The sequence below is a fragment of the Rhopalosiphum maidis genome, chromosome 1 (assembly GCF_003676215.2).
Source record: "Rhopalosiphum maidis isolate BTI-1 chromosome 1, ASM367621v3, whole genome shotgun sequence".
Taxonomy (NCBI): domain Eukaryota; kingdom Metazoa; phylum Arthropoda; class Insecta; order Hemiptera; family Aphididae; genus Rhopalosiphum; species Rhopalosiphum maidis.
The window spans coordinates 2,324,039-2,344,899 of record NC_040877.1 but is presented as its reverse complement, the minus strand read 5'-3'; the positions used below and the strand labels follow the sequence as shown (position 1 = coordinate 2,344,899).

Sequence of the window (20,861 nt, the reverse complement as noted above, 5' to 3'; positions counted from 1 at the left end):
GTACTGAATGGGATGTAATATTGCAGATAGTAATATTACTATACAAGTAGATATTACTTTTACCACGTAAAATATATATAAAGTATTATATCATGTTAAATATAAGTTTTGTTGTATATGGTGTATTCGAACAATATAGGTACAGTTTTTTATACTATCAGAGTTTATGGATTTTGACGATTAAAAACAATTAAAACAATATTACGAAAACCTTAATCCTTTAACAGTTACCTTATATTTTATTTAAATTATTTTCAAAAATGGTTAACTACTAACCATATTATAATTTACAGGCTTATAGGCGCCTAAATAAACAAATAGACAATACAGCAGTATCTTGTTATAAAATAATTAACATGGTTTAGGGAAAATTGATCAAAAATATCTAATAAATGTATGTAGGTAGGTATTTTTTAAACCACGATGAAGATAATAATCAATATATTTTATTAGTAAATATGTTTTATTTATGTACATTTTTATTTAGGTAAACGTTCAATTTTAAAACCATTTAAATTATTTAATAATCAATTACAAATCGATATTATTTATACAGATAAATTAATGAGAGCTTTAGATAAGTGTAGGATTAATCATAAACAATTAATAAACTTATACCCACGAAGGTATTTGTCAAATTATTTGTTTCGCGTACACAAATTGTTAAATATAAAACTATTTTTCTTGTCATTTCCATGTTACTTCAGAGTTTTGGAGTTCTTTTATTATTATTATTGTGTCCTGTGTCTGTTATCTCAATTTGAAGCAGAGAAATGTTTAAATTTTAAATTTTGAACGTATAGCCAATTGATTAATTGAATTAAGTTAAAAAATATTTTCTGTATTATGCAATAAATAGGGTTTATCATTAAATTAAAATTTAACGCATCCATTACAGTGATCAGTGATTTACTCAATGACAAGGTACACTATTAATAACTACTAATTACTATAATAGTACTATACAATTGTATACTGGCATATACTGTTAATAGTGTAACGTCTCCGATTTTTAATATTCAACATTGCAAACGACAAGTGCTATAAATGTTATATACCTACTAATGTAACAACAATTATAATTATTGTATTCAATGTATTCAGCAATGAAAATTGAAAAAGTAACATGAAATATTTCAAACGATTTTTTTTATTGCCCAAAAAACTTAAAATTACACTTATTTTTTAAAAATAAAATCGTTTTGTTATATTTTACATGCAAAATAATATCGTTTTGAACCACGCCCCCTTTTTAGATTCTGAACGAAACGAAAATGTATTGATTTTATAATGATGTGTGTTTTTTTAAGATCGAATTTCAATTTAATTATTTTTTTTAAGTAACTGAATAATAACGCTACAATTCATCCGACTCCTCTATCAGAGAGCGTGTTCAGAGGCACTTCCTATACTTTGTCGGGAGTGTTCTCAAAATCAATCACCTGGTACACCATAACATGCATTATGCTTAGATGATACATACTTAAATGTACGTGTATATATAAAAAATTAAAAAATAAATCTGTAATTCCCACAATGAATAAATTATTGTCTTAAGTTAGTATATTTATGTTGTTTTGTCTTTTCTATGTTAACTCTTTAATCACTTGTGCTTATTGTAAATAATTATTTTACAGATTGTACAATTTTCTAGTTTAAAAAAAAAAAAGTTAGTATATAGTTGGTATCCTTTTGAAAACAATAAAATGTAATATTAATCTATGACTTTTAAATTTTAAGAAATATCATTTAGCTTTTTATTTACAGTAGATTTTTTGGAAATTTATTGTTTTTATAATAATTGTTTGTGTATTGCAACGTGTATTCCTGCAACTATTATATTGCATAAATTCATAGAAAACGTAAACATATGTACTTTTTTCGAAATAGCTTAAAGTAAATAGTGCAGCTTGCAGGTGTATGTTATATTATTATATTATATAATAATATTATGTAAGTACTTGTGGTTTTGAGTGACGATGACAAACACATATGATATTATGTCAATCGTTATATTAGATTATTACTTGTAAATTACAATAAGAAATAATAGTACATAATTCGATCATTTTCTTACTAAAACAGCAAAGTCTACAGAAAATTATTCGTTTTTCAGTCACATATAGAGTTTCACCACTGTGTAAGTGAACACTCAGGTCTGATCCTTGGGCATAATATTATAAATTATAATGATAAATAAAAATACAAATTTAATCCAACCGCGCGCTACCAGAGCACGTGTTTACTTATTATACTCGTATTTTGTATAAACATATAATATTATACTGGACGATCGAGCCCCTCAACATGTACACACGCCAGTCAGGATCTACGCTTCGACAGTGCACTTGTTTGTCCGCTCGTCGTAGCAGTGATAGGGAATGGTGATATACCGCAGGAGCCGTGTGTGTTGGCGTTGCACGTTTGGGTTTCGATTGTTCTCGTGTCGTCTGCCGTCCGCCGTCGAACCCGTATCTGCAGACGCAGATATATTTTTATAATGCAAGCAGTGCGTATTTAATAAAATATAATATTACAGATAGGCGTATCGTGATTTTCATCGTTTAGTTTAGTTATTAAAACTATAGTATCGATTAGTATACACTTTATACGTTTATGTATTAAATAATTATCGTACGTTACTACATAATATCGATAGTTCGATTTGCGCAAAATATCATGAATGCATAAAATATATTCATACAAAAATGGCTGAAGTATTACGATTACCAGAAAACGAATGTAAGAGAACGGCGCAAACCGTTAGACAGAAAGCGATTAAATTTGGACGGACTTTGGTGGGAAAAAAGGCCGTGATCAGCAAAGCCATTGTAGACAGTTGGCACAAAAGAAAAGGCCGTAAAGTCAGACCGTAAGTCATTGTCATTCATTTTTTATATTTTGAGAATATTTTTGAAATAAATATTTAGTATGATTTAAAAATTACATGTTTAGAAACCACCATTACGACGAACGCGTTCATGAAAAATAATAATTTTAATATCACGCACATTATAATTTATAGTAGTTTTATTGTGTTAATGAGTGTGGAAGAATAAAAAACTATGTCTTTTGCTGTTAAAATTGTATTTACGTAAAATTTTTATACAAACGACTCGTCAGGAAATTATTTTTTCATAATTTTTAACAGGATGGAAAATATCTAATTAATCATTTGATTTTTAAATAATATAAACATTTAAATAAACTTATTTACAGTTCATATTTTAACAATACAAACATAGATATTGGAATAATTTTAAAAATTTAATAAATATCATTATATCAATAAGTTTCTATAGAAAATCATATATTTATACTATATAATAATATAGTCATTAATCATAACGATTTTATGCACTTAAACTTGTATACGTAGTTGTATATTACAATGTATTTGATAATTATATATTTATCATATGTATGTAATAATGTATAACGTTAAATATGATATATATATTACTATAACTTGATTTATATACTATATAACTAATAATACAATACACATTAAAGTGTAAACGGTAACCATTAGCAACGAAATCAAACATAAAACCATAAATCGATATATTTTTTAAAATAATTTTAACATATACCTACCATATTATATTTTATTGTAATAAAATACGACGAGTTCCTCGTATATAATATTTCACCTATATCATAAAGGTTATATTCTCCTTTAATTTAAAAATGGTAAAATCTTTGTATCCTTTATAGGAGGACACCCTCTGAAAATCTGAAACAGGTTTTATAGGATGCCGTATTTTAAAACTGCAACAGCTGACATTGTTGTTATTAAACGTAAAATGTTCTACCCTAATACAGTAGTATAATACGACGGATAATGTTCGATTTCGCAAGTGAAACGGAAAAACAATTGAACTCCATCGAAACTGTTTCAATTTTAGTATTGTAATAATAAGTTTAAATCATACATAATATATCCTTTAAAAAATAAGTTATTTTTAAAAATGAACGTAAAAATTCGTTATGAATTTTGCAGAAATCATACATGGATTTTTTTATTTATACATTTTACATTATACTTATCGTCGTATTTATATTTTAATAAAATGTTGAATGTTATTATTAAGGTAATGAATTATCTGAATATTTTGTTTTTGTTATTAATATTATTATTATCAATATGACAATGGGCCATAGAGTACTACTCTATGCAATGTGCGCTCGGTTGTTACGGTAAACCATAAAGTGAATTAATTAAACATGAAATTAAAATTCGTTATCACGCACACGCACCTGGGATTTGGTTGGCACATTGTTGGATTGGATTGACTATACATATTATTATATTACATTATACATAATTTATATTATGCTAAATGCATTAATGCAGCTGCCGTGTGTAACTAAATAGAGACATTTTTGCTATTTATTTTTAAAAAAAAAATGTAAAAGTAGAGTATCTACTCTTACACTGATACATTATAAATTACAAATTAACTAAATACTATATACCTAGTAGAATAATTCTATTAATTGAATCTTAATAAGTCAAATACTTTGATAGCTTAGTATTAATTATGTTACTATACATTGGTAATCAGTAATCACAATTTATAAAGTAGGTGACTAGGTATGACATATTAGATTATTTAAATGTATATGTATATCCATTTAAAAACAAATACTTAACAAATACTAAAATGATGGGATTTCGTCCTACTATACGTCTATAAGTATCAGTGACGAACCTAGGATTTTAGTACTGTGTGTCTGCCTCACTTACGAAAGGCCACTGTATAGAAGGTTCAACCAACTATGCTTTATAAAGTCGCTCACTGCACTCGCAATTTACCTCATTTATAATATATTTTAATACTAACATTTAATATAACTATAAGCGATAACACATAAGTGACTTATGATAAGTCACAACTAAGTTTTAAGTAAAATTTAAAACTTACTTACAAACTTTGGTATTATTAAACAATTGTCATTTTTATTTGTTACATTTAATTGATATTCAATTAAAAAATGTACCCACTACCCAGTCTTCACGTTTTTCTATGTATCATAATATATTAATACATTTATAATTATATTTTTATAGAAATGTTCTCGTGTCTGTGTACATTTTATAAATTATTATTATTTAATATTATTTTATTTTTTATTATTATAGTATTGTACATATTTATGTAGTTTGTCATTTTAAGGTACCAGATTTTACTGGAAAAAAAAACTGTGGGTCACCTAACCATCCAAACCTCCTCCTGGGTCCGCCCTTGATAGGTAACCACTTTTGGCGGTGCGCGGTGATGCAAAGACATTTTGATCGGGAATCGTATGTGAAGAAAACAGTCAATTCGGGTTTCCTATCGCTGACTAATGATAAATATCTGTTACAGTAATCAATTCCAAGTGTACCATTTATATTTAATTTTGTTATAATACTGTACATTTATAATGTGGTAGACAGCATCACAGCGATTACTTCAAATGTTGACCACTGCCCATATTATGTATACTATACTAGCTATTTTAAAGGATTTTATTGCCAGTAAAAAATGCATCCATGTTAAATCTGTTGCTTGATACTAACGTTTAGAGTAACGCGAGTGGAAACTTCAAAGCACCACAATGAAAGCACAAATTAATCATTGAACTAATGCAGTCACGCACACAAAATAAAATTTTGGAGGGGGTTTACAAAATTTAGCAATACAGATTGTGCCGCACCATAATAAAACAATTTTTTCCTCGTTAATCAAAAATATCTCGGGGGGGGGGAGGGGGGTTGAACCCCAAAAATCCTCCCTGTATACGTGACTGAACTAATGAACGATATCGCGATGCGTTTGGTAACCATATTTTTTTATCGTATAATTGAACGTTGATTTTATTCAAGGTTGATTTTAGTTCTTAACCAGCATTGTCGTAAACGTTCAGCTTCACGCTGTGTATCTAGCTTTTCGGATGTTTCAACGGTTCCCGACGTAGAAACTTTAATCTGGTCAGTTCCCTAGCTTATGTATCGTTCTTAAGATATTTCATAAGATCTATAATAGTTGACTGTAACCGTATATGTTTGGGTTGATTTTTCAATGTTTAATTTTTTTCGTGGAAATTCAAATAATTTCCAGTACTTCTATGTTTTTTGACAGAGGAGACATCTAAAGATGGTTTATTTGTGTGCGACACAAATTTTATCCATATTTCCGACATGTTACTTTACATAATATATTAATTTAAATATAATAATTTCTAATCTAATAATAATCAATTACTGTTTTTTTTTTGTCATCCATGTTACCCATAAATTAACAAAAAAAAGTGTATTAAATGTATAACTTTTCCATTTATTTTAGATATGTATATTAAGTATAGAAATAATGCATGTGTACGTAGAATTTGCTAGTGGTTAAATTATATATATTATAACAATCAGTTACACATAATAAAGAGTTAAAAATTATATTCATCATACCATATTGTAGTGTTTCAAGTATTTGGTAATTTGGCATAAAACTGGATTCACAACTATATCATTTGTCGTATAGTGCGCCTTTTACCATATGCTCTGCGATTAGCCGTTATAATAATAATACCATTAACTAACCACTATCTACTGAGAAATTTCCTGTGTTGGGCCGAGCTCAACTTTTGAACACGAATCCATACAACACGCTATTCACGACATACGTAAATACGTAATTGACAATTGCAAACCCGATTTTGTATTTATATAAAGGTAACTAGGCAATAACATTTTGGTAACATGCTTTATATATATGTGTGAAAAGCTTAAGTTGATTATATTAAATTGTATGATGAGTTTAGAGTAGTGAACGTACATCGATAAATAAATACCTAACCACGATATTTTCCGACGAACAGTCACGGGAAAACTGTTACTGCCATCTGTAGTTCCCTCAATCAAACAGTTTTTGCTTCATTGTCCAATTGCGTAAACATGTGTAGTGTAAATTTCGAACGAAAGTTTGTTTTCGCTTTATTGCTGTTCACAAATGCGTATAATATTGTTTACAAAGATATTTCAGCAAACCAACTATACCGAATCTTGTAGCTGAGCTTGTAAAAACTTCTGCATGTCTGACGGAACTCGTCTTTTTTTTTTTGAAAATTAAGTGCCTACGTAATAGGGCAGTGCACTAGCGCATTAAGGTAAAACGCATTACAGGTTTATCTATGAATCGAAAACTAACATACGACTATTTTGACTTGTTTTAACCTAACTTATAAAAAAATGCTTTCTTTTATAGTTATAGCCGTTATGGGTTACGGATGTTAAATAGCATTACTTAATATTATTATTTTTTTTGTGTTGGTAAAAATATGCCCTTAAAATATTCTCTGAAAAAATAACACAATAATTAATTGTAGTATTCTATTTCTAATTGAATAATTTATTTTTCATATAATGTACTGTCAATGATTTATAAGAATATGTACAATTCTCATCATCTGACACCACTACCCCCCCCCCAAAAAAAAAGTTTAATGATTTAAATAAGTTTTTAAACCACATTGAGCATCGGTTGTTTGTTAACAGATTTTTGTAGCGTAAAAAAGAACGTTCTACACCAACGGATGTAATGGTGCGTTGGTGCGTATTTATAATGCAACAAATCGTTGCTTTTCAAATCTGGGATTCATCATCGGATAATACTTTTAAAATTTTCGTAATAATATAAAAACCGTTATTTTTTTAAAAATATATTCACATTTTTTATTCATATTAGTGCCGTTTGTACCATTAACTTTACATATTTTACTTCATGCAGTTTCTATTAATTTAATTGAGTCTGTTAGGTAGTAAAATATTCTGGCTTTCTAAAAAAGTTATGGTACTGGGTAAAAATCTATAATTTGAATAAATAATTGTTAAATTTACTTCAACTAGATCATTTATATTTTTGTAAAAGTAGATTTCGTCTTAATATTTTAATTTATAATTATCTGTTATTTCTGATATTTAATGAGCATAGCTTTCATAAAAAATAATAATCAAGTTATTTTTTTTTTGCTCTAAACATTTTTTTTTTTTAAATTCTCAGTTTGAAACTTTGAAGTAGTGTAATTGGAAGCTTACTTTTGTCTAATCTAACCTAATCAACATACTAGTACATAACATTTGATTATTATAAATATGAATACATATTGTAAATCTTAAATATTTGAGATTCTAAGCAAAATTAGGAATCTGTTGGTTTCACTGGTTTCGCTATTATGTGTGTTTTTTTTTTTTATAATTAATAAAAATTCTTTAATCTTCAATATTATTATTTATTATAATATATTTTTTGCAGTAATGTAGTATGATAGCCGATAGGTATATAATTTTAAGAGCCGTAAAGAGGAAATTACTCATTTGTAATACCTCATATAAATATTTATTAATTTGAATACGGAAAAACCTGAATATTTATACACAATACAATTTTCAAAATATTTATACTAATATTGTGGTATTTATACAATTTATTACTAACCTAGTTAGTTAGTTATTCACGCTGTTGTTAATTAAAATACAATTAAATAATATTCAACTATAGTCTTCAAACTGTGACGGACTTTAAATATCTGAGAAATAATATAAATAAAAACAACAAAAATTACACGCATAACAAACAGATTAAGAATGTTAGCAACTAATATATAATAAAATAGTGAAAAATACTTAGGCGCTATTTGAGTTTTAAATTTAGGGGAGCTATTATAATTTGCATATATGTACTATGTGTATGCTCCCTGAGATATATAAAGGTGGAAGGGGATATATACAAGGAATTAGCCTCCCCCAAGCCCCTTCAAATCGCATATTATTACAATATCGTTATTATTTAATATAAATATTAATATTGACAAGTATAGTATATTTTATTTTATTTTGTACATTAAGTTTAGGTGATATAACCCTTTCCCTCTGGAAATTCCTGGCTACGCATATGAACCTATACTATTAATGATAAAGTACACTCAACATTCGAAAACTACTGTACAGTAAAGTGACTCCACGGAATTTTTCACTCTTTATTTATAAATAAAATAATAATAATATAAAATGGTATGTAGTATAATATTAATTTTAGATTTTGAATTAAGTTACAAATGTGTGGTTCGTAAACAAATGAGTTGTTATTTTACAGTTATTATGTCATTTTTATTAGAATTAGATATTAACGCCTTAATATACGCAAATACTGAAGTAGCAACTCATTCGACACTAACGTGCTTCACTGTTGTGTATCACGGAGAACAACAGAATTCGTAGACACATAAATAACTATAGTCAGCAATTAACATTTTTAACGTTGTACATTTTATTTGTTCAAGCACATGAAATATTGAAATCGGTATATTATGTATATTTTATATGTCATGCTTCCTATAGGTTACGTACATTTTTCCAAGAAAAAATTGTGGTCAACAATCGGTATAACGCATAGGTAAAATGTATAATATAGTATGTAATTATATTTTAATTTTAAAAACTAAGTCAATGATTATAAAATCGGATTTCATTAAAAAAAATCTTTTATTCACTCACATGACGCATCGTCCTGATATAATATGCATTTATAAGATATGGCGATGTTAACTACAATATTTACCATTGTCATATTCGTTTAAGTTGTTTTTACCGATTAATTTATTGTAAAAAGTTTAAGCTTATTTAATTTAAATATTTAAATTTGAGCTTTACGTATTCATAAGAAATATTCAAAACTAATAAAGTGCATTGTTAATAGTTATAATACTTAATATTGTTAATACATCGTAGGACGTATAATAGGTAATAGATATAATATAAAATATTTATTATACATGATGTATTATAAAGTATTATACTATAATGAGTATAATGTGTACATTTATTTCAATTGCAGTATATAAACATAAATAGATTTATATCTTCTTACTTGATTATAGTGCAGAAAGAAATGAAAACTACTACATAGTAAAAATTTCCCAACGCTAAAACAGCATAAACTGTTAAAAAAGAATAGACTATTAACAACGGATAATTATTGTTAAGTTAAAAATAATAGAACTATTATTTTATTGTATTTTTCTGCATTAACTATAGTATGCTATATCGCTATTCGACATTCGTACTCATACAGATTACAGGCATACACATTATATGTGTAGTGTTATGTGATTGTATTATTTGTAATTTTTATTCATTGTCTTCTATCGACCTTCAAGTACCTACTTAATTTCATTTTCACTGAATACAAAAAAAAAAAATTAAAATCTAAATAAAATCTGTTATAAAATAACAAGTAACAACAGTAAGTTTAAATGAATGAAAAATCGACCAAAATTTTATTTTATCAGATTATAAACTCATCATATTATGGTTTATTTATGTTTATCGATAGTCAAACGTATTCAAACGTATTCAAATTATTGTTATTTATTTCAATACTCACCTATATAGTATATATATTATTTTAATTTCCCAAACATGTATATTAACACATAGTGCCCTCCCACTTGAATCCTCCGATTATATATTTTTTAAATATATATTGCCTTTCAAATTATAATTATGGTTTTGAAGTTTCATGACTCGTACAGCTATAAGTTATTATTGTATTGTATGGACATCAACAAATAGTACCTATACCTCCCATATACAACTACCTACACGTATGTATATAAAATAAAAATCGGTTTTTTAGTGGTTAATTTTTTCTTCTTAGGGTCATGACTTCATGATATCGTAATTATATGACACGAAAATCAATTTAAGCAATAAGTTCAAGGACCAAGATGTTTAAAAATAAAAAAAATACGCAAACCATTATAATATTTAATTTATCATAAACATGTCATATTGCATTATTATTTTTAGTGAAATTTTTTTAAACATTTAACTATAATATAATATATATATATATATAAGCGTATCTGCATATCATGTTTAATAAGAAATTAATGTATATTTAACTACATTCACAATATATAATTTAGTCTAATAACTATATTGTAATTATTGCAATGATCAAAACATTAATTTTTTTATATATTTATATAATTATTAACAACAAAACCAACATTTTTATTAGTCAACAGGTGCTTTTAGATTCTGAGCGAAGCGTTGAATGCAGAATGATTTATTTTTATAACGATTAACGAGATTTATTTTTGTGTAATCATATTTTCTACTTAGAAAAATGTCTCAATATTTAACTTTAAAGTTGTTTCTAGTAGCTATAATTGTATCTAATTTGAAGTCAATAGTAGTAATAAGAACTTTTCATAAAAATTGAAATATTGAAAAATTACGGTTAAACAGGGTTAGGTATTTTTTTGCAACATCAATTTTTGACTTATCGATTTGGGATTTTTGTTGTTATTCAAAAACTAAAATCCATAGAAACTTTAAATTTTAACCATACATTTATGATAGAATTTTCTAGACATAATATATTAGTCAAAATATTTTGGCTATTTTTAAATTATAATTTGACATTTGAAGTTTTTATAATTTTATTCAAATTATGAAGATAATATTTGTTAACAAGTCAAAAAGATTAAAATTTTAATTCAAACTTCTTCATAAGTTTTTCTTATTGAAATTAAAAATAACGATTAGCGTAAAGTCACATTAGTTTTTGAAAATAAAATGTTGATATAATTGTTATAATAATTGAATATAAATTGTGTATGAAATATAACGGTTTTTTGTTAACGAATTAACTAATTATTTGTAATTCAAAAATATTAATATAGAAACTTCAAACATTTTTCTTTTACTTAAATAAATAATAATATTATCATATTTTATATACAATGCAATGAATAAAGGGACTATATACAAATTATTCACTTTATTCAATACTTTGTAGTTTGTTAGAATAAGTAATACTTTTAATACCATACCTAACAAACAATATTTAAAAATATAATTAAAATAAAACCAATCACATCTGCGTTATTTATTTCTTCTTCACAATATCAAATGAAAATGAAACACTTTAGTAATTACTAATTTTTAATGTTTAATTTTAAAACTTTTTGATTAATTTTTGGTTGTGGACTGTATAAAATAATTTACGTTGAATGCAAATAATTAAATTATTGTGTTTTATTACAATACATCAACACATCATAGTATGATACTTATAATTCGCGGCGTGTGTCAGCGCGTTTTACTGCGCTACGACAGACGGAAAACGACAAATTGGCTTACCTATGCGATACTACGCATAGAGATAGTTTGTTATTCTTATGCACTAATGTCTAACAACTCTAACACATTAAAATTTAACAAATAGATATAATAGTTGGTCATCATAAAAACCAACATTCCACTGAATATTAACGAGAACCTATATCAGACCCAGGTGTACCATGGTTATAAGGTTATAACCTTATAACCATGTTCTAGTAGCTGAGTTTCGCATCACACTCATAATCCAATGGCATATCTATTCGGACTTTATTTTAGGAGTGAGAGCTAGTAAAAATAAAGAGACGTATTTATAACACAAGGTATATCGTAAATTACTCGTAATTATCTAATGAGTAACGAGTAATATACTCGTAATATTAAAAACAATTAAGAATAAAAATTAATAATTAGTATGAAAAAATGTTTGTGTAATCACAAAAAGGTATAACACTAAATATTTCGAGTAAAAAAACCATGAATTTTAATTGGATTTTTTATCTACATAGTGGACTAAAAATTAGTTTCTTCAATTTTAAGGTTAGGTTATTTAACAGAGATTTAAAAATCATATGAAGTACAATCACATAGAATTTTATGAAATCGTATACAATAAAAAATATCTAAATAATGTGAATAATAATAGAACGTGCAATTTAATAAATAAATCTTTTGTTGGTTTGGTAAATTATTTCAATATTTTTTCCTTATCACAACTAGTAACTCTATACTTACTTATACAGACTACAATACATATCATATGTAGAAAAATAAGGCCTTATACATTATAGAATTAAGATATAACCATAGATTAAGTAACCTAACCACATTATTTAGCTGTATAAACTTTATTAAGTTAAAATAGGACTTAGCATTACTAATTTATCGAAAGAAATAATCGACAATTTAGAAAACAGAGAATAATTACCAAAAATAGTTGAAAAAATTAACTTAAAAATGATGAATACATATATTATGTAGCTGATTGGTTGACATAGTATTACGACGTACGACTGTAATCGATTAACAAAGTACGAGTATGACTATAGTATTAGTATGAGTATGAAAATTATGTAGTATTATCATTAAAAAAATTTATTTATTATTTATAACTAAAATAATAACCACAATGAGCAAGGGCGCTTTGGCCTACTACATATTGGTGTACCGAATGAATCTCGTTTTATCATTTGTTCTGTGTATTACTACCATATCATTGGTAAAGTAAAATATATTTTTTTGCGAGTGTATCACGGACCACGGTACTACAAAGGGGTACTTCTCGGGCAGTTCTTTTACTTGTATCCGTATAGTCTATTAGTTATTACGAACGGGACAAACATAAATTAACTTACAATAGATAGAGGGCACCAATAGGTTAGGTTATTCCAGCTATTTTCACTAACACCGCCAGTGATTGTATCGGAATATGACGTGTCATATTGTCACATCATCAATATCTGGCCGGTATAGTCTACACACATTAGATCCTCACGCTTCTTGAACTTATAGAAGTATTGACCAAAACTTCCATGGCTTCATGACCTGTCACAGCATCTGCGTCAAACAATATCAGTCGACAAAATCAAACTACCTGGTTAACTACTGTTTTAAAGTGTCTAAGTGTCTTATGTCCAATATTTTATATTATTAATATCAAAATTCTCTCATATTCCCCATCTCGTTATTAATCAGTCATTAATACACGGTACTAAATGAAATATACAACTATTTAATGGTTAACAAATACCACATAAAGACATAACTACATTAACAATTTAACACATTGCCTAATAATACGAGGAATTCTATAGAATGTCTATATTTAACATTTTGCCGGTAACATATAGGAGGGATCTATTATCTATATTAAATAAATAAATAATTGTAAATTAATGGTTAATTAAAATAGCAACATATACTATAAGCATGTATATTCGTTTACCCATTATAAGATATACTATAGAAAAGCACCATAATATTATTATTTATTAATTATTATTTATTAGATTACATATACGATAATATAGCCAATGCCAATATATGTGTTAATCATAAATTATGATTCATAATAATTATTATTGTTTATAGTTTGAACTTTTGATGTAGGTTATGTAAGATGCATGCAAATTGCCTGTAAATAGTGTTTTACTTATAATATTTATATAGGTATACTTATAATATTATTATATTTTATTAAGGATAGAAATAATTTATAATATACGTAAATATGTACAAGTTAGGTTGTTTTATTGTCATTAATTTTATTAAGTTAAAGATAATTATTTTTAATCATATTATATTCAAATAAATGATATCGTATAAATTTAAATATAGTATACTAATACAGTAATACCTAAATAATAATAATAAATGAGTATCTAAGTAATTATTTTTGAATTTCAGGTACGCAAGTGTAAAACTATGTACGAAGTATATAGGTTAGGTTTATATAGTATATTGTTCATACACTATTTATGTTATTATACTATATAAGGTATTGCTATTTACATGCAATTAAATAATTAATAGTTTTTAGATTATGCGTATAAAACTACGTATGTAACGTATGTTTGTGCTTCAGATACAGCTTTACCGCTATTACTTACATAGTATTATCACTGACTATATGAATCTATTTTCAAGTGTAGTTGGATATATATCATATACGTAGGTTCTTTATTATTATGTTTAACTGTATAGTAAATTAATTAATAAGTAATATACCAAACTAGTATAATACCAAATTTAATACTGTTTACCAAACAATTATTGGATATTTAAACACTGTGATCAATCTTTATAACTAAGACTACTTACAGCCTATAGACATAATACCTTTAACAAATTATTCTATTATATAAGTAGCATTGTAGATTTGATGCAGTATTATGCAAGTAAGCCGATTGAAAGCATTAAGACCATGGGTACCTATCTAATATGCTTACTACTTACTATAGTAGTTACTATATACTTAATATGTAATTATTTCAATTTTAAATAAATTAATATTAATAATTATACACACAACACATATTTGATTAATCAACATACGATTTGGCTGTAGTTTAGCAGTTATATAATTTTTTTTAATAATTATGTATGTATTGAATACGCTGATAAAATGAAATGGTATATTATATACTATATTCTATAATGTATGAGACTTTAATTTTATCATATTATAGATTATTCAATTAGGTTTCAGTAAAAATATTTATCATTAGTTTTGAAATTAATGATAGATAAATTATAATTAATAAAAATTATAATTCTTTACTATTTTACTATACAATATACATATTGTCCAATTATCTATAAGTATAACAACGTACACCCAGATTAGCAAAGCAAGACGTGTATTTAATACTCGATAAGAAGCACGGCTTCTGCATACTGATAGGAAATTTTGTTATTTAAAATATCTTATTGACAATTGTTAATAAAATAATTTATACTAAAAAATAAAATTTATACCACCACTTTACTTAACTCCAGACTAAAAGACTCCATCCCAAATTCGGCAAAACAGTCTTTTATCCCATTCGCCCATCTTCATACCAAAAATCATCCAAGCAATAGTTGGTATTTAAAACGTAACTGGCCGAGGTATTTTATTGCAACTACAGTACTTAACTAACTTGCTATAAAATACATTACAATTTATACGAAAATAATATTATAATATATATACATATATATATAGTGGGTCTAGAATGTACATACATAATACGTAGGCATAATGTACAAGGATAAAAATAAAACAATAACTGATGAAGTTATAACACTTTTACCACTTATGTAAATAGAGTATTCCCATTTGTTTGTCTCTGCCATTAAATTATTATTTGTTTTACTCTTATTCTTATTGATATTTTTAAAATATGACTGGAACATTTTTACCGTATCAGATAACCAAAATTGTTATAATTCATACAGTCGTCAAATTATATAGTTGATTAATAATTTGGCATATTTGTTAATTTATTGTCTTTTTGATCCAGATGTTTTGCCATTATTTATCTACAGTTATGACGAGTACCTATCATGTTTTTAACGTGATTACTGATTTGTTTAATTTGAAGGCTATTTTTTCAAATGCTGCGGTAATTTTGGTTTAGGAACATACACATACTGTAATCTTCACTGTATAACATTTTAACAATTTAACATTAGGGTTTCTAAACTTTCTTAACATACTGTATACATCTTTAAATTAGATAATTGTCCTTTATTGTCATATCATACTCACATGCAATAATAATACCTAATTATTAAATAAATATACATTCGATAAAATTAATTGAATATTATATTTTAGAAACATTTATACGACCTATCCAATTAAAATAATATCGCGACAATGTCAAATTGTCAAGTCTGATTAATTTTGCATGCGATTTAGTAATATATTACTTATTAGTTATTACTGTTATTAGTATACACATTACACACTATACCTTGTGTATTTCTATGTGCTATGTGTCGCGTTGCAGTTGTTAAAAAATATGGTATACAAAAAAAATATATCAGAATATTTCATTTTAACACAGTACACTTGTACACTGTATCAGCTGTTCTACTGTTCATGTGGATTTTTAAATATTCATAGCCAAGTAAAAAGTTTATTTTAAACAATCGAGGTGATTTGAAAGCCCGTGAAAACTCATAGTGTTTGATTGTTATTCCTTATACGCTATAAAATATAAATACATACATTACACAAAAATATAAAATTAAGTTTCTTTTTTTAGCGATAGAAGTATATTATTGAAAGACAAAGATTCGCTGCAGCGGAGGCAGGTATATGTACAGTATCTACATGTAATGACTAATAACTAATAAGTAATAATAATATAATAATAATAAACAATAGTAGGTACCTAAATGAGTAATGCAAATCGCATAATAAGGTATCTACTACTTACGTAATAAAAACAATAATATGCAACAAAACATATCGATTTGATTTTAATTACTTTTGAAATTCGTTGTCTTATTAATATAAAAAAGTATATTAATAATCAAAAAACTGACTAGTGACCGTATAGAAAGATGTAGAAAAAATAAAAACTTTAAGTGGATTTTGAGTAAACAAATATAGTTGAGTATTTTAGAGATATATTTAATTCAACACTTATAAGATTTACCTACAATATTATTTAAAATAATGTACACGTTATAATATATCCATATTGTATGAGAAGAGGTATAAGTTTGTTAATTCAACAGCAACCCACGTTACGAACTTAAATTAGAACATTAGCGTTGTATGTGTGTATACACAGACAGTTCCTACCAATCTAATACACAACAAATCTCCAAAAAAGTCTATCCCCTTCTCCAATTGCACTTCCCCTCCACTGCTTGGCGCATTCCAATACAATTTCGTTGTACTGCCCATTCTTTTGGTGAAGGTCGACCCCTCTAAAATAATATTTATTGCTATTATTATTATTATCATTATGTCACGATAAATTCATGTACTGAGTGTTTGGGTTCATTGGCAACCGGTTCCATAGGCGTACTGTTCAGTCGCTGCCAAGTTGTGCTTAGGTGTTACGTGTGCAGCACTATAATATTCATTTACCTCTGTTTCGTGTATAACTTTCGTCTACACTAAAGTCACGGTCATAGTTGAAAGCAATAGTAATAATAAAATCAAAAATGGAGGACGAAGATTCAATGTGGAAAATGTTTTACAATCGGGTACAGCGGAAATTTAGCGCTCAGAGTATTTCGCCGGACATACAGTAATATATTATATTTAAATATCCGTAAATTAATTTTAATTATGCATAAATAATAGTATAATTATTTGTCTTATTATTATAATTATTAATGTTTAGTTACTGTGGTCTGTGGCCGTGGCTAGTGCAAAGGATAACTGTCAAGACGTAAACTATGTAATTAATTTTTACTTGTTTATTTTTAGATATCACATTTGCCTTAGGGCCAATCTCCTTACTATATTGCCAAAACATCAAAATTCAATATTAAAATTATGTGATTTATATTTGGTGTTATTTAATATTAATACAATCTATAATATATACATATAATTATATCATACTATAGTAGACAGTACGGACCACAGTTTTAGAAAATGTTTGATTAAAAATCATTAACGATTTTGGGTATCTATAAATTATAATTTCCTAGCCTCGCTATTGAACTCTGAGTCCATTGCATAATAAACCTATACTTACAATTTACAAATATCTTTTACATGGGTCGATGTTAGATACAAGGGAGAGAAATCGTCGCTATTACCACCCTCCTGCTCTAAAAAAATGTGTTGTCTAACTATACAATATAGTACCTAAATATATAAGTATTTTTATCATTAAATTATTCTTTGTTTTATTGTATATACTTTATTAAGAAACAAAGTAAATTGATAACTTTTATTTTGATGTTATTTTTATAATATTAAATATATTTTTAATATTTTTCGAAATAAATAGTATCTTTCATAACAAAATGTTATGTATGTATATATTGTTTTATTATAGCTAAATTATTATTTAAAAAAGCACCCTAAAGCATGCAATTAGATGATTGGACCAAATAATAAAATAATATTATAGTTATATACAAACAAAGATTAATGATATAATTGAACGTATCATATACTTATATCTTATATGTACCTAACTTTGTAACTATCATTAAATTTATATATAATATGCTGTATCAAGTATACTGTACAACATTTTATAATATATTATTACAATAATTTATAATGAAAAAAATTATTTTTATAGTACCTATCTATTTTTAATTTATTATGTTTAGCCCCTTCCCTTGAAAATTTTAGTGACTCATCTGATATGTTATATTATGTAAGCTATTTTGATATTTAATGAGACACTTGCCCCGGAAGTCTTGGTTGGGAGGCGCCAAGTTACCAAATAACAGTGACATAATAGAGGAGGGCTAAATTATGAGAGGGCACTAATTTTATCCTTTGCCCCGCGTAAAAGATATGCTAAATCAGAGATCTGCCCCTGCATGAGACGTATTTTTATTGTGCATTGATAATATAATTTTAATAATATACAATATATACATATAGTAACTATATAACTTAAAGTTATCATTAACATGAGGTATTAATTTTTCTTTGTGCATTAAAAGTATAAAAAGTATCAAGGATAGACGATAGCAGTATAGTACCTAGGTACCATACATTTTTTTATGTGTAAGCTGTTTTCAGTTATTTATTTTATTATAAAACTATTTGTTGCGTTAACAACTTAATGCCATTTGAAAACGTATAAAATATGTAGTTAATTACATAATTAGTTTTACATTAAAATTGGTTTACTTTAAATAATTTAGAAATCATTTTTCAAAATGATTTGTTGTCGCGTAATATGTTACTATATACATATAATATTATCTATAGGAATTTGTAAATAATAAGTATTAATACATTTATCCATATATTATTATTAGCAGCTGATTGTTAATAATCTGGTATTTTATACCTAACCTAGAGCTTAATGATTTACTGTTCAAGAGTATTCAACATTTTATTTTAATAGGGCTGAATCTACGATACATTTCGACATTACAAACCAAATTATTTGGGGAGGGGTAACAACGTAATAAAGCTTAAAAGATAAATGAATTATTTTATTTCACCTCAGTTTTATAAAAGAACAAAATCATTTTTTTTTTTTATTGATTTGTTATTATAATTTTCTCACAATAGCAACTAGGATATTATATAGCTAAGATCTTGTATTTTAATATCAGTTAGATTTAAATTGTTAGATTACCGAAACTGTTCAAAGAGCTTCACGCGCTGTAAATTGGATAGGATAAAGAAAGGTATGTTACTAGTTACTATGAGTCTTACTATGTACATGATATTTCTAAATAACAAACATACCATTCATCGGTAAACATCTAAATAGCATCAAATCGTACCTAGATTATAACTAGTATGATTTGACGCTATTTAGATGTTTACCGATGAATGGTATAATTTTTATAAACGCTTAAAGGAATATCACGATTACCTAACCTAACTTATTCTTTACCGTATCCTTTAATTTTACACGTTATGTTAATTGTTAAGAAAATAGTTTACCTGTCACCTTCTATTCACTTAACAATAATTTTTCTATATACAACTATTAATTAGTGAATGTAAACAACATTAGTAATATTTAAAATATCCAAAATAAATATGCGCGTTAGTACATTATTTTGTTTATTTATTTATACTATATTAACATATTGTATATTTAAATTGAAATACCTATTCGTGTTACCCACAAAAATGAAAAGTGATAAAATAAATCATGAAATAATGATATTATAATAGCAAAGTATATTTAAGTAATAAAAATTCTTATGTACAAAAATTTATGTTGTAATTTATAATTGGTTATTGAAATTGTCATTGCGGGAAACGGGTTGAGAAATAGAACAATGTAGACATGTAGTAATGTAGTATTTATAGTATACCTATAGACTAATCCAAGGCCGTACCTAGAAAATATTTTCGGGGGGGTTATACAAAGCTTAGTAAATGATGTATAAAATAATGATGAAATAATTTCTAAGTTTGCCTAAGGCAAGAAAATTTGGGGGGGGAGGAGTTGAACCCGCAAACCCCCCCTAGATACGGCCTTGCAGTATATATAACCATATATAATATAAAACCAATATAATATAA

At 26.2% G+C, this 20,861-nt stretch overlaps 1 protein-coding gene across 3 annotated transcripts in view; it reads left to right on the top strand.

The window, feature by feature from the left end:
* The first annotated feature begins 2,357 nt into the window (after nt 1-2,357).
* Nucleotides 2,358-20,861, top strand: part of LOC113548393 (protein unc-13 homolog 4B) — a 34,823-nt gene continuing 16,319 nt past the window's right edge. Inside the window, exon 1 of one of the 3 annotated variants that reach the window (XM_026949254.1) lies at nt 2,358-2,872. In XM_026949254.1, the coding sequence (XP_026805055.1) occupies nt 2,709-2,872 (164 nt within the window). In that variant the 5' untranslated portion in view covers nt 2,358-2,708. Of the gene's footprint in view, nt 2,873-17,676; nt 17,923-20,861 lie in introns of those variants that run through there. The other 2 variants (XM_026949252.1, XM_026949255.1) reach the window with 2 other exon arrangements.